General features: G+C 36.0%; 1 protein-coding gene across 1 annotated transcript; it reads right to left on the bottom strand.

Annotated features, from left to right (window-relative positions):
• Positions 1 to 1788: 1788 nt before the first annotated feature.
• LOC137955844 (AMSH-like ubiquitin thioesterase 3) lies at positions 1789 to 15300 on the bottom strand. Its single transcript, XM_068803013.1, has 14 exons — positions 14972 to 15300; positions 13713 to 13777; positions 13474 to 13549; positions 13177 to 13362; positions 12800 to 12888; positions 7705 to 7810; positions 7580 to 7626; positions 6499 to 6820; positions 6293 to 6382; positions 6152 to 6214; positions 4752 to 4826; positions 4305 to 4367; positions 2362 to 2414; positions 1789 to 2108 (listed from the first exon to the last, which is right to left on the bottom strand). Exons 1-14 carry the CDS (start codon positions 15092 to 15094, stop codon positions 1934 to 1936), a joined length of 1533 nt encoding a protein of 510 aa, XP_068659114.1. The 5' UTR covers positions 15095 to 15300; the 3' UTR covers positions 1789 to 1933.
• Between the last annotated feature and the right edge of the window lie 340 nt (positions 15301 to 15640).

Below are 15640 nucleotides of genomic sequence, written 5' to 3'. Positions count from 1 at the left end.
TACATGTAATGAAAAAAATTAAAGGAGTACTTTTTTCTTACACTTACTATGAAGGGGTGAATTACAAAAATTATCCTTCCCTTTATTTGAGTAACAAGGTGATAGAATATGAAATAAATTTTACCTCATATAATTCATTTAATGGACTATTCAAGTAAATAGGTAAATTCTCACATGGTGATTTTTTTTGCTTCACACCGCTTTTTAAACCGATGTGTATAATGTATAGTAGAGTAGGTAATCATGTAAAAATGTTACACCCCTATTTGTAATATGTAAATAGTTAAAACTTTTAATTATCCCAAAACTTCTAATTTATTTTCCTAGTACAAAAACCATCCCGGTCATGAATTTCATACTAAAAAACTGTAATAAATAGAGAGTGGTGGTATTGATGGTAAATAAGGAGAACTTTAATAAAGATGACATAGAGTTGTAACAATACAATTGGGTGTATATATTCTTATGTCTCTTTGTTTTTTAAGGATGCAACCCTAAGGGAATTATCGTCGTTGTAAACACCGATCAAAACTATAAATAGAGCCTCAAAGTAGGGTTGAGAATTAAGCTTAATCCTCTTAAGCACAAATTTGTTCTCCCTCTTCTCTCTCCTTTTTCTTTCTTCTTTCTCTCTATTGGTTTCTCCACTAACTAGAGCTCTTCTCCTCTCCTCTCCTTTTCCTTCTTCTCTCTTCTCTTAATCTCTTGTTATTATTATGTAAATAGGGCCCTATAAATCAACATAGGTATATCAACAAAGGCATGCCACTTAGTAACAACCCACATTTCCCTCTCTCGCCTATTCCAAATTCTTCTTCGCCTACTAATCTTGAGGTAATTGGTGTACATCTTCCTCTTGCTATTCATAAGGGTGTACCTATGTCCACTAGACATTCGTTGTCCAATTATGTGTTATTTGAATCACTGTTTACCCAATGCTAACAATTTGTTCTATCTTTGTCTTCTTGTACCATTCCTTCTTTTATGCAAGATGCTCTCGTGTCATTTCAATGGAAGTATGCTTAGGGTTTAGGACAACAAATGTGTTGCTTATACTATGAGTTGATGTAGGTGAGGTTAGTTCTTCAAGAGTTAAACATGTCGGTCATTGAACCTATAATCATGTATTATGATAAGCAAACAACTATTTTCATTGATGGCAATCCAGTTTTCTATGAAAGGACCAAACATTTAGAAGTTGACCACCACTTTATTCGAGATGCCGTAATATGAAAAATTGTTACCACCTAGGTTTAGACTAATCATCAAGTTGGCGATATGTTTACTCAATCACTAAGTAAACATGAATTTGGGACAATTTATAACAAGTTGGGGATTCTAGACATCTATGTTCCAGTTTGAGGGTGAGTGTCAAAGTAGATGAGGGACAGTTTGATCTTTTATATAGTCTTTATATTTTAGTGTGAATACTATCATATTCAGAATATTTATATGTGCCTATGGTCCATTTTTTATGTTGGTTTGAGTTGTAGATGGGTAGTTATAAGAAGTTAAGATTAAGAGGGGGAAATATATAATTATCCATTAATCTCACTTAAGTGAATAAGAAGAATTCGGGGTCAAATTCTGAACCCTAATGAGAGCTCTTGGGGTTCTCTTTCGACGCTCCTTTCTCCTTTTTCTTCTTCCTTTCTTCTCTTTCGATAACCTCTAATGGATGACTGAAGGCAATGTCAGCTTCCCATCGCCAATGCAGTGCAAGGTAAAGAGCTCGCGATTTCATTTCGTCAGAATTCAGAAGCGATGCAACATTTGTTCTACGTATCAACCCATTGCTTCATTTTGAACCTGTTGGCAGAATTATAGGTAACAAGGAGTCTCTTGAACTACTAAAAAATTACAGACAAGTTATGTCAAATAAACCACTATAAAAAAATTCAATTTACATAATTGTAACCAGAAGAGTGCAATTCTACCGAAGGTCGACAACATCGAATTTCAATTTGGTATTCATGAATACGTGAGAGCAGTGTTCATAGATTGGACTACCATCAAGAGGCTCTTCGTGAGGGTGGAAGCCACGCTGTTGACAGTTGCGTATTAGAGAAACGCCCCCAGGATCAGATAGGTGGAATATGCCATGGGTTCTATAACAGAATTAATAAGAAAGCATTAGTGAATGAAAGAAAACGGCTGGTTACTGAAGTAAAGAAAATTGCTAGATTGATCAATCAATGGGCCTATTTGACGGTTGGTTCTTAAGAATCGAAATACGCTCATTCTAGAAACTATCATCATCATCAGTCATCACAATGTTTGCTCCAATGTCAGAGTTTACACTAAAAAAAAATCAAGTAATGTACAGAATTTAGTCTTTGTAATGCTTCAGGTTAGACATACCTGGATGTATCAGTTGGAGCCATAACAATGGCAATTGCTTCAGGTAGCATAACCTGAAACAGTAGTCATCAACCACACAGAAGCCATGTAAAAAACACAGAAAATCTACTTTAACTAAGTCTTGCCGCATGAGGTCATATTTGCTACCATGTAAGCAGTTGATGTGTTAAGAAAAGATTACAGACCACACAAATATGTAAATAATAAAAAATAAAAAAAGTGAGAGAATACAATGAGGATGATGCAGTAATAGAGAATAGAACAGTACCCTGTGTTGAAGACAGACTTTCTTTTCCTTTCTAGCCATAAGATTCATTCTCAAGAAAAAGAAATTTTAGCAAAGAATCTACTAGCGGATTTTCTTTGGTGTTTTTAAATTATGATCTAACCAAAGAATCCTAGGTCCATGGGCAAAAATTTCATCCAAGTTTTTAGAGCTTATGGCTCTTGACCATCTACTTTTTCAAGTGCCTCACTTTTAGCAGGAAAGAGAAAAACTAAGCAGCCCTTGCAGGTAATATGTTGGCACCATCGGCCAACTGAACAGCTATTGCTGATGTAGTGGTGTCTTACTAATAGACAGAACAGTTTTGTCAGAACCAGACTGGATCCGTTTAATCAAGGTTCAGCTAGAACCACTCTTCTTTTATGATAAACAAACACCAATGAACTTGACAGGCTCACCCCTTAGTTTTCAGTGCCTCAGAGTGCAGAGGGCCCTTCCATCTCAGTGCAGGAGTAGGGGTTCAGCAGGGGGCATTGGGCACATGGTTTGTTGGTTAATTTTGTTATTTTCATTTTTCTGAGTTTTTATTTTTATGCATGATATCATAAAACTATACCAATGTCAATGAACAGCTCGTTTTGACAATTTTAGGCAGAAACAATTTCTCCTAAGAGGAAGGGCATTGACTCTACCGGCAGTATAAAAAAGGGTAAGACAGCAAACTTATGCTGCCTTTCTTTTCTGCTGTTATAGGAAAACCACAGTTCCCAAAATAGAAAACTTTAACTGGCTCATATCTATGTTCTTTTTTTACTTTAACTGGTCCTGTTAAATATATTGAAAAAGGTTAAATTGGATATTTCACATAGTTTGATTGTATCAAGGAGAGTACTAATAGTTTCAGGAAGTCTATAAGTGTCTATGGTTCAATTTTCATGATATTTGGACATGTATATATGGAGATATAAGGTGTACTTATGAGGGGTAGAGAGGTCTTCTCCTCTTAACTCACTTAAGTTAATAAGAGGGATTAGAGGCTCATGCTTTTCCCCTAATACAGAGCTCACCCTCTCCAAAATTCTCTCTTCTTCTTCTCCTCATCTCCTCTCACTCTCAACTCTCTTCTCTTCAATATTTTACAGGTGCATTTACTGGTTCATACTTTTTTAGCACATTAACAGGTTAATACTATAGCAGGTACATTCATTTAGTTGACTAATGATTGAAATCAGCATTTTCTTAAAGAAATGTGTTTACAGCTAAAATATACAAGAAAAACAAATGTGATAAACGGAGACGGGGAGGGAATTCTAGCATACATGTAAGCTTTGAACTGCTAGACTATTGATTCCCAAGATAACCAGAACGACACTGATGACAACAGAGTCATTCATCCTAGTGGAGTAAATAACAATATTAAAAATTTGATTATCAGGAGAATCCAAAACAATTGATCATTACAATTTCTTAGCAAACTTCTCTGCAATGTTGACCTTTCAGAAACAATGATATTGAATGTCTCACATCATCTATAGGGTCATGGTAGAATGCAAAAATACTTGGGCTCGCTTGTTAGAACTTCAAGAAGCACGTAGAAATACAAGTCACCAAGTGACAAATAGAAGGGCAAACTTTCTAACAAGCTTAAAGTCAATATGGAGATGTGAAACCGGAGCATTGCCTTCATCAAAGTAAAACATAGGAAATTATTTCTCACCTGATATGAGTAATGAGTATGAAGGTCAATTGAAGACATGAAGCAAGTCTGTGTTGGGTGCGTCTGTCAAGCCAAAATGTGTAATACAATTAAAAGGGAACCAAAAGGAAGGTAGGGACTGAACAATAATACTCTTATGCAGCAGTCTAGCTTATATCAGATACAGTTCAAGAGAAGGTTGTTATTGTTTTCTAAATTTTCACCCAGAAGAGCTGTATGATAAATAAAGTCCCAAGGAAAGGTCTGTTTTGGTAGTTACAGAAAAGCAATTTAATAATGTTTCTTATGAATGTAATAATCAACGGCTGTTATACTTAATATATAAATAAGAGAAGAGCAGTGCTCTCCTTAATATAATATGTTTCAGCACAGATAAGATCATTCTGAAAGGAACATAAATTTACTTGCGACTGAATATTGTCTAAAAAAAAAAAAAAAAACACTTACATGTATCCAGCCAATTTGGAAAAGAGAAAGCTTATCTTGCACATCAAATATTTCTTCTTCATTTGTTGTCTGACACTGCACAAACAATAGTTTTCACAAAATGAAAATGTTCAACCCATACGCAAGAAGAACCTGAACTCTGAAACTTAAGTAGATCTCTGAAGTTCTCTGTGTTTAAGTTTGGGACATAATGAAATCAAAGCTTGATTTTACTGGTCAGGACTAAAAATTCAGCCAGTCCATATTCTCTCATGTTCAATTTAGGAGACAATTAAGCTCATTACTCCTAATTCATCCAAGCACAGAGTAAACGCAATCTTAGTTTCTCCAATCAATAGTTGAACCGTTTTTCACTTTCGTAGGGAATAATATAGCTCTTTAAAATAAAATTTGATTCAAGTTCATTCCAAAATGACTAGTTAAAGCTGGGATCCCAATTTCCAATTAATGAGCACAAGATTTTTCTAATTCTAAATCAATGAAGAACAATTTTTAACACTCATCCTCACCTGTGAGCCCTTTTTATGACTCCTATGCATGGTACGTGAAGTACCAACTCCAGTACCATGTTAAAATTGGGTTCAAGTCTATCTTGAGTTACTAACCAAAACAAGAAAGATTTTCCCCAGTAATACGCATAGGATCATTCTCATGCTAGATCTATGTGGATTCTTCTTAACAATATTTATAAAAAATTTAGTTCATTGATCATGGTTGCACAAATCAGTCTCATGAACTATATCAGAGTATTGGAAATCCTACATGATATTCAGCCTAAAGAACAAAAACAAGAGAAGGAACAAGACCTTGCCATCTAACTGCAGCTGTAATTAAATGATCAACCACCTCTGATCACCTTTTTTTTTTAACTTTTGCCGAACAGAATGGAATATATGGTACTAATTGACTTATATTATATTTTTTAAAATTTACTTATTTTTAGTTTATTTAGGCATTACAAGTTATGATAGCATCACAGAAATTTTATGAAGCGAAATAAAAAATCTAAAATGCACAAAACTCCAATAGTATGAATCTTGTTGAGTGGGAAAAAGTCCCACATTGAAAAGCGCTAAGCAAAGTCAATAGACTATAAGGTTGAGCAATAGGCCTCCTAAATGACTTGCCATTTTAGGATGGAACAGGACTTAACACAACAAATCTCACAGCTATATAGTTTTAAACTGAGTAGCTTCATATCAGAGTTAGAACCCCTGCCACATCACAAAATTGGTTAAATAGGAGCCAACTGGCTGAGACATGAGATTGTCTCACCAAGTCCAACAAACATATTGTGGGTTATGAAATAAAAATGAACCATGAATTTTTTTTCCCTTAAAATCTGACCTACAAAACATGGACTGGGCTAACTATAGAAAAGATAAAGATTAGTTATTTACCGAATCAGAAGTAGATTCTTGCTTTGGAATTATTAATGTGGTTACATAAAAAATCCTGTTTTTCTGCAACAGAAACAGGCAAAGATGATAAGTTTAAGCACACAAACTGTGTATTTAAATGTCAAAAGGTGAGGTACTGACAAGTGCACCAGCAAGAACTCCACAAGTTTCTAGATTTTTTGCTGTGTTTGTCTGTGCCAACCTCAAGAAATCCTCCATCAACTTTGGTGTCTGAAAGCAAAACAATCATATGATAATTCAGTTAACAATAATAACTCTGGCACAAAAACTAAGCTACTGCTACAAGAAATTCCTATGCTTAATCTGGTGAACCTTGAGAGACTTACAATGTGTAAATGCTGAAATGTTTTAGAGTCAAGCCCATTCTCTGAGGGAGCAGGTCCAGGTCTGGGATCAGCAACTCTTGATGGTGGTATTTGGAGAACATCTTGCTGTACATGAGCAAGAACAGGAGGAGGAGAAGGCTGTCTCACAATGTTGAACTGAGCATTATTTCTAGTGACATCCAGAGAGAAAGAACTGGAATCTTTTCTTGGACTGGACCATCTGCCATCATCTAGAGAAAGAACTGACTCCATGCTAGAGCCGTCACCGCCTGAATCACAATTTATTGCAGCCAAAGGACCATAATGCTCTCCCTGATTCTGGCTATTTACCAGCAGGAGAAATGTCATCAAATATATCAAAGATCAACTCTAAAACAAATTGGATTGCAACATTAATAACATGAATAACAACAAGAATGACAACATCACAAATAGAAGAACAAGAAGAACAATAGGCAACTTTCTATTCATTTAGCTATCTACAAGGTCCTCATATTAAGTTGTGTGCGCTTCAGGCCACTAATTGTTATAAAAATGATGCGAGTGAGCTGAATCAAACTTTAGTATCCATTATTTTGATGGATCTATGTAAGCATTATTATCTGCTATAAATTTTTGGGAAAAATTATTTGCATTGTTATTGTGTTTTCTGTTTTACAGTTGAAGTCATCAATACTGGAAGGTCTATATCAAGGTGTGATTTGGACCAACGATAGTGAAAAATGGTGCAAAGGAGTGAGCTTCTACCCAGCGTCACTTCTGCCAAATTCAAGTTTTATCATCTATCCATTTGGTGATATTAATAGGGTTATGATACATTTTCATGGATGAATTAGATTCTACCTACTTGATGAAGGAAACTATATTACATCTCCATTCACCAATAATGACCCAGATAAGACCAAATTATTCTGAGGCCCTTTTTCCAAGCGTCACCAACAAATAGTTAAACGTAGGGGACCAAAGTGAAATTATTTTCTTATTTTACCATCATGGTGATAAATACTATTGCTGTTATTGTTACTATATATAATTATCATTATAATAATAACATGTAGCAAGTTGTGTTCAAGCTTCTAACCTTGCAGTTACAGTTGGAGATACATCAACATTACTGGGGTAATTTACCTGCATTACACAATAGAAATGAGAATGTACTTCAGGCTAGTTGTCAGCATAAAAATGTCAGGAAATTTCAATCCATACCCTTGTGCCAGAAACGGGTCCTAGCCACTGACCCCTAAGCCCACTTGGGCCCAAAATTGAGTGCCTCGACAATGTCTCATCCTTTGGGGGAGGAAGACCAAGTGATCTGCATACATGTTACCAGGGATAAAGATTAGAGTCTTTAGACAAAAGCACGGATATGCTAGATACAAGAGTGATAAATTACAGTTCAAGAAAATCCATAAAATCACTAACTACATATTTCATTTGTATCATAAGATCCATAAGATGAGGAACTTAAAAAAAAATTATAAAAATTTAGTTGCTGAACTTAAACATATGTAACAGTTAAAAAAACCCAAAAAGATGACTTAAGCTACAGATTCCCATTTCCTATATGTCCACTTAAAAAGGTCAGAAATGCCAAAACTACTTTGAGATAACAGCATTTCAATGAAATTGATGAAATTATTAGTAGCAGGACATTATCTACAAAGTTTCATGTTTGTAGGGTAAAGAAAAAGTTGTGAACATGAAAATACTCTTCTAAGTCATTGACATATGATCATGTCTTAAGAATTGCAGAAGCCAAATAGTTAAAAAAGTTTAAAAAATACGGATGTTGTAAGAGTTGAGCAAGATATGGTTTCTCACCTGGGTTATTATAGTTGACAATCAAATGTAAAAGTCTTTTTTTTAAAAAAAAAAAAAGAGGGCAATTTTCAATAAGAGCCCGAAGGCACAACAACTTATCCCTTACAATGAAAGACTGGAGGGAAACCCCCTCGTGGCAAAAGCATCAGCAAAACCATTAGATAATCTCAAAAACATGAGAGCAAAACATTAAATTATCCTAGAAAAGATAATGAAATTTGTTGGTATAGGGTCATGAGTTTGGTCATCTAGGTAGCATTCCCATCCACACCAATTGGGGTCTCATTGCACAGATGTTTGCCTCCTCCCCAGGCCACCTGTCCACGAGTGGAACCCTCTGCCATCGGGCTCTCTCTAGCTCAACTTTGGTGCCTTCCGCAATTAAGATGGTACCACCCTACCCACTTTTTTGGGACCTCTTGGGATGTCGGACTCAACTACTGTGGAGCTCATGGCCCTTCTCCAGGGACACTTTCTCTTTCGTGATCACCTGTCAGGGTCGCTTAACATCGAAGGAGATTCTATGGTAGTGATTTCTTAGTACTCATCCTCATTCTGCAAGCCCCCTTGGTGCCACCTGACTACTTTTCGCGACATCATGGATGTCTCCTCTCGTCTTTCTTGTATATGAACTAATGTACCGCGTTGGGCCAATACTTTGACTGATGCTCTTGCTAGGAGTGGGATTCTCCTTCAATCTCTTGTTGTTTCAGCATCCCATCCCTGATTGTTTGTAATTTGTTCTTTTTGCTTAATAAAGCTCACCATTTTTTTTACAAATTACATTATCAGCAAGACCTAGAATTTCATTAAAAAAGGTTAAGCATCTAGCATATATATCAACCCAGTTTTAGCAGCCTGGCCCACCAACAAAGATCTGCTTTCTTCTTAATTTGTGCACCTTTCTTTCCCATTTAGTACACAAAGAAGAAAGTGCAGCTGGTTGCATCCATCCTATTCTTGAAATCAGCAACTTCCACCCTCTTTAGAAAAGATATACTGGGTTTGTTGCTAAATATTGGTATTAAAACCAAAACTCCGGAGAAATAGCCAATGACCCAAAGAGCAAAAAACCAAATACATTAAGCATATGCTGTTCTCCTTAGATAAGACTACAGAAATTGAATAGGGGCCTTATAATATCTTCTCATCACATTTGTTTGACTCATCTCTTTTTTTCCTATTAATAATTAAATGAATAAAAGAAATCTATTATTCTCTTTCATTTTTTTCGTTTTCCATTATCATGGATTAAAGAATAGAACTGCACTATCTCTGAGTAGCAATTTAGATAACAAAGGCAATTTCCTATGAGATCAGGTGATCGCCATCAAGATCCCATCGCCTCAGAATGGTGATTTAGGCAATTTCGAGCTATATAGATGATGGTTACACATTAGAAAAGTAAGAATATGATGGTTTGACTTATCTAGTTCCATGTCTATTACCTTGGTGTCACACTCCAAGAAGTTCTAATGGACTGGCTGACTCTTTGGTGAGGGAGGGTACTTCTAGGCAACAGCTCGTTGTTAGCAATACCTTTCCCACCCCATTGTATTTCAGTTTTTTGTTTTTTTTTTGTTTTTGCAGATAGTTTCCTCCTCTTTTGATGTAATTTCTCCTTTTTTGCAGCTTCTTTAATGAAATCTCTTTTCTCATTGTTTTAAAGACAGAATTTTGTAAAGATATTGACTTCAAAAGATCTAATGGAACAAGAAACACAGCACTTGTTGTTTCTCAAATCCAATCAAGATTCTGATAGACATTGGATGTGGGCTGTGACATATACAAAAGATTTCAAAAGTTAACATATTCTTTGGAAACAATGAGAAAGTCATAACATTTTTTTTTAACAGTAACAAAAGATTTGCTACTCTCATTCAGTGGTTTTTTCAATAAGATCTCCAAGTTTTTATGACATCCAAAAGAAGATCAAACCAAGACATTCTCAAAAGAAAACAAACTCTAACCATATACAAGATCCTGCCAAAGTTTAAGAGCCAAGCAAAGGGTAAGTCTGTTAAACTAAGCAAAATTGTTCTTTTTGAAAAAGTAAAAGCATAAGTACACTTATAATGGAAGTTTTAAAATAAAACATAACTGCAAGTTATAGTGGAAGTTCTCATCAGATAACGTCAAAGATTAAAAATTTACTAATGATTCAGAGCCCTAGATCAGCAAACCCTGTATCAGATAGCCTTGCTAAAGCAAGAGTTTCTGAGGAAAATCTTGCCTTCAGGACCCTCTACCTCTTTGGCTCATAAAGAGCAAATCTGCGTTCTATGTTGTGATTTACTAATGTAGCCTCGTACGGTCTCAGTTTAAATGAATAAAAGCACATTGTTATCATGATCGGACGACTGAGATAGCCGTTTCGTTGTTTCGCACCAAATGACTTTTTGTATTGGATCAGTTGTGTGTGTATATATATATAAAACTATTGATTTTTTGGTTATTTCAAAAGTAAAATCCTAAAATATGGGTAACATGGTTTTTTGAAAATTACAAAAAGGCAGCTTAAATCCTAGTTCCAAATCTGTTCTTCTTGGCAAGGAATCCTAATGGGAAGGTCTCTTATGCTATAATCTTTGATGGTGGCAAGCTTTCTGGGTGGAACTTCAACTTCCACCTTAACCTCGATGATACTGAAGCTGGAAAAGTTGGCAAATATCTAACTCCAGAGAGGACGGTAGGACTGATTCATCTACGAATGTTCCTCAGGAAAAGATTTCACTGTGGCCTCTTGCAGTGAGCTGCTTATGAGCATAGAGACCACAAATAGACATAATGCCTCAACTGCTTGGTCTTTCTCCAGCTCTCCAAAGCTGAATATTTTCATCTGGAGTGCTCCACATGGTAGGATCCTCACATTTGATAACTTAAGAAGGAGAGATAACCATTACTGGTAGCATCTGCACTCTTTGTGGTAGTAGGAGTCAATCAATCACATCCTTGTCCACTATCCATTTGCTTGGAGCATCTGGGCTTTCTTTTGAAGAAAGTTCGTAACACATCTCTGTACCCAGATTTTTTCAGCAACTTCGTTTTCGGGGTCTGCTGCTCCTATTCCTACACTAGGTATGGTGTTTCTCAAAGGTTACTGTGCTTATATTCCTCGAAACATCTGGCTGGACAGGAATCATCACCATTTCAATGGAAAGTTTTGGCGCCCTGAGAATGTTCCAATCCTCACTCTAAGCAAGATTGCTACAAGGGTAATCACTTCAAAATGTTCCAATCCTCACTCTAAGCAAGATTGCTACAAGGGTAATCACTTCAAAAAAAATTCAAGATTTGAGGGGTGGGCAATCAAAGACAGAAGTTGGTGGTCAGTCTTTCTTGGCCTAAGCAGCTTAGAGTCCAAGAACATGGACTCCCAATGTCAATAGAAGCAAGCTCAGTTTTGATGGGTGCTTGTAGGGCAATCACCGTCTTCAAAGGAGTGCTCCGAAACAGCAACAGGAAGATTCATGCTTCTTTTATCAATCTTTTGGGGGTCATCAACTTTACTGCTGTTGATCTACAAGTTTTCAAGCATAGCCTTCTCCTTTAAAAAAGCGAAGTCCAATTCCAGGAGCCTTTTGTGGTAAAAAGTGACTCAAGGTCGTCATTAGCTGGTGCAAGGAGCAGAAAGATACCTCGTGGAGGCTTTGTCTTACTTTCTTTGAGATTCTGATCTAACTTCTGATTGTGTTTACCTTTGCAATCATGTTTTGATAACAGCCAATTGTGTGGACAACTTGCTCACTAAAGATGGGGTTGCCCCAAAACCTCTCACTATAAGGGGTCCCACCTCCCTAGTGTTGTTTGTTGCTGTTTTGCCTTGGCTTAATAAAAGCGCCCTTTCTGAAAACGGAAATTAAAATAAGGGTAATGAAGTTTTGCCATATCTAAAAAGAAAAGAAAAGATCTTTTGGGAGATTCTAGAAATAACCTCAATTTTATCTTGTATTTGGTCTCACATTCCGAGATCCGCAAATTCGGTAACAAATGTGCTTGCCACGCAGGGAGCTACCCTACAATCGCTTGTTGCCAGGGATCTGCTCCCTCCACTTTTGTAATTTCTCTTGTTAATATAAATACATCTTTATAAAAAAAAAATATCTAAAAAAAAAGGGGTAACTTCATGATTCCATGTTCCATGTAATATTTTTTTTTTCTTTAAGAATTTACTCAAGGCAGCTTTGAGGGATGCCATTCCTCAATGAACTTGAAACATTAGCATTTTGAAGAAGTAGACCATACTTAAGTCCTCTTCTGATTGAACAGAAACATGAAGCCCTCATATGTGGAAAAAAAATTCATTTATGGTATGTTTTTTAAAACTTTTATCTTACTCTCAGTGAACAACCAAACCAGTTTGCTCAAGCAATTTTTAGGCCAATTAAGTTTAGCAATTACCCCATCTCTGTAGCATTGCTCATCAGGTTCAGGGTTTCAAAGAGTCTTTATGGAAACCAAAAAAAAAAGACACACTTACAGCTTCTGGAACTGCTGCTCAACTTGTAGAGATCTTGAGCTTGAAGCTCTAGCATCTTGAGGCCCACTTACCCGGGTACCTGGCAATAACTAGAGGGGCAGACCAAGGAGTTGGAAGAGAAATAAATAAAATAGCTCAAAAAGAAACATAAATTAAAGTATCAAAGAAGTTTTCGCACAGATGAAGAAGTAATAAATAGTTAAACATAAAGACAGAAAGATCATCAGTAAATCAAGACGCAAGTTGTTAAAAAGAAGACATGATGATTCGAGTAGCCAGACCCTAGCTGTAAAAGTTAAAAGAACTTAAGAAAGTGTATTTGTGTATATTTTGTGCACTATAACTCCAAAATAATGTTCTAGACCACATTGTAGCACCTGTTTCTTATTAGGTTCTGAGAAGCTTTGTTTCTGAACCGATGGCCACTCTAAAGAATGGATAGAGTTGCTGGAAATTCCTTCCCACCTATCCAGCTCAACCATGTTTCTGTTGTTCAGATCATTTACTTGCCTTTGAACATCAGGTTTCAAATGTTCCAACTCATTTACAGCATCCAGGAGTTTCTACAGTAAGATACAGAATGTCAAAATAATGCTCCCTCGATGGATATTACGAGTACTAAAACTAAATTTAATTGAATTTTTTTAAAAAAAAAACTCCAACTCTATACTTACTTTCTTGAGAGAGATTCTTTGTTTTGGAAGCAAAACCTGATAATCACGATGGAATGGTATGGTCTCGGACACCAAACTATGAGAATATAGAAAAATTAAAAATTACCCAAACTATTCATTTCAGCACGAATATTTCCAAGTTTTTTATTGAAAAACAATACAAGAAAAATTGGCCACAATAAAGGTGAAGATAATGAAACAAAAGGCTGGTAGAGTGGGCATCCTGGCATTACCCTCACCTTGAAAACCTTAGAAGTATAATATACAAATCTATGAGATTCTTCTCTTCTCTGTAGATGTTGGCCTGAAAATAGCAAATGAGCAAAACCACTTAGAAAACATTAATCCAGGAACAGACCCATAAGGTATGTTGCTGATTAGAATGGCATTATCAAGTAGAATAAAGAGTCAACATCCAAGATTAGCTGTGAATAAATGGCTTCACTAAGATACCTAGGATTACCAAAACTTAAGTTCATAGACCCATGTTATGGAATTTGCTAGGGGATTTTTATTCAAAGAACTATTAAAACCTAGGGATAGACAAAAGCCTGTATGCAATGCTCCATACCTAAATCAAAAAAGAGCATTGACCGGCAATGGCAATGCATAGCAGTGGCATAGTGTAACAACTTTGTATGTCTAGTGTATACTCCAATAATAGTTAGTAAATTAAAAGAAGATTAGTCATTAATAAGTCCATTAGCTGCACACTATCATTCTTTTGCAACATGATTCAATACCAGAACTAGTTCAGTTTGCTTCAAGCAAATGCATAAAATGGTGTCAACCCTTTTAAAGGAATAGAGAAAGTATCTGTCCCCGCAACTAAAGCCAGATTGCAGACAAGCAAAGATAAGAGTCAGGGGAGTTTATTCTCCCACGACATTTTAGGTGAAATATGACAATTCATCTTGCTTAACGCAACCAATTTAGAATATGAACCAGAGGCCTTCTATAATTTCCTTTCAAGGCCGAAAAAATGATAGTAGGATGTGTATGGACACTGTTGTAACAACTTAATATATCTTGCAGGCAGAAGTCACCACTCTCTGCCGACAGTATCCGTGATAGAATGTCATAATGCCATCGTAAAGAAACTAAGGCAGCACAGTATTAGCGTTAATTTAATTTTCCTCACATTACCGCCTTAGTTTTACTAATCAAAACAAGTTTACTTAACAACATAAGTATTCAACCTGAAAACACAAGAAATTCTTCTCAATTTTTTTTTAAAATCCTTTGTATTCGTTGAGAGAGAAATTTCCCCTAGAACTAGTTATCCATTTGAGAAAGATAGTATGCAGCATTTCATTGGAAATGAACTCAGAATTCAGATAATTTAAAAAGCATAAAATTGAGGAAATTTCCCCTAGCTTGTGAGTAAAACTTTAGTCAACAACCTTTATCGGAAGTTATTGTACAACTGGTCTGTCAATTACAAAGAAGACAAAAGCAGAGAATGAAAAGAATGGATTTGATGAAGAGGGAACCGCACCTGTTTAAGAAGATTCGCGGCAATTCTGTAGTAGAAATGAAGAGGAATTCGATTATCAACCTCGATTTTCTGAGCAAAGGCGTTGATATCGATCATCCGGCCCATCGGCCTCGTCGTCTCCATCTGCTCGACCTCGAGTCCCTGTACCAGGAACTTATTTTCTGACAAATTCGATCGTTTTAAGCAATTCGAAATCTGTACTTTCGTAATCGATCACGTCTTTCCCACAGATTGAGAACGTCTAGTATGGCAAGGCAAAATCGTTTTAGAATGTTCCTCACTGCTTCTTCGTAAAAGAGCTGTTTGGCAGCCGGGGACGTCGGTAAGAAAGTCAGGAAGGTGCCCACGGCGCAGCGGGGTCGTCAAACGAAGCAGAGTTAGACTTCCAAATACATACGTTCAACCCCGCAGGTTTGGTAAGGGCCGTAAATTTTGATCTGTATAACAAAATAGACATTAAAAAAAAAGGAAAATAATTTGTCATTTTTATAAACTATTATTTTATAGAAAATTCTAAAGAGTAATGTTATCGATTTACATATTATTTAAATAATTCTATTACCTCTAAATAATGGAAAGACTACATCTACCTATTAAATATCCATCGGAAAAGTAAGATATATGTATATATATACATCGATCAATGTTCTAGATCGTCGACATCGACTA

The sequence above is a fragment of the Aristolochia californica genome, unplaced genomic scaffold (assembly GCF_029961685.1).
Source record: "Aristolochia californica isolate CCGP_79_NKW_82.1479 unplaced genomic scaffold, dmAriCali1.0.hap1 SCAF_2, whole genome shotgun sequence".
Taxonomy (NCBI): domain Eukaryota; kingdom Viridiplantae; phylum Streptophyta; class Magnoliopsida; order Piperales; family Aristolochiaceae; genus Aristolochia; species Aristolochia californica.
This window is presented reverse-complemented; position numbering and strand designations above follow the sequence as displayed.

Coding starts and splice junctions, on each gene's coding strand:
- LOC137955844 (XM_068803013.1), bottom strand. CDS start 15,094: ATGGAGACGACGAGGCCGATGGGCCGGATGATCGATATCAACGCCTTT. Junction 13,550..13,712: donor ATACTTCTAAGGTTTTCAAG/GTGAGGGTAATG, acceptor ATATTCTCATAG/TTTGGTGTCCGAGACCATAC. Junction 2,415..4,304: donor ATACTCATTACTCATATCAG/GTGAGAAATAAT, acceptor CTACTGTTTCAG/GTTATGCTACCTGAAGCAAT.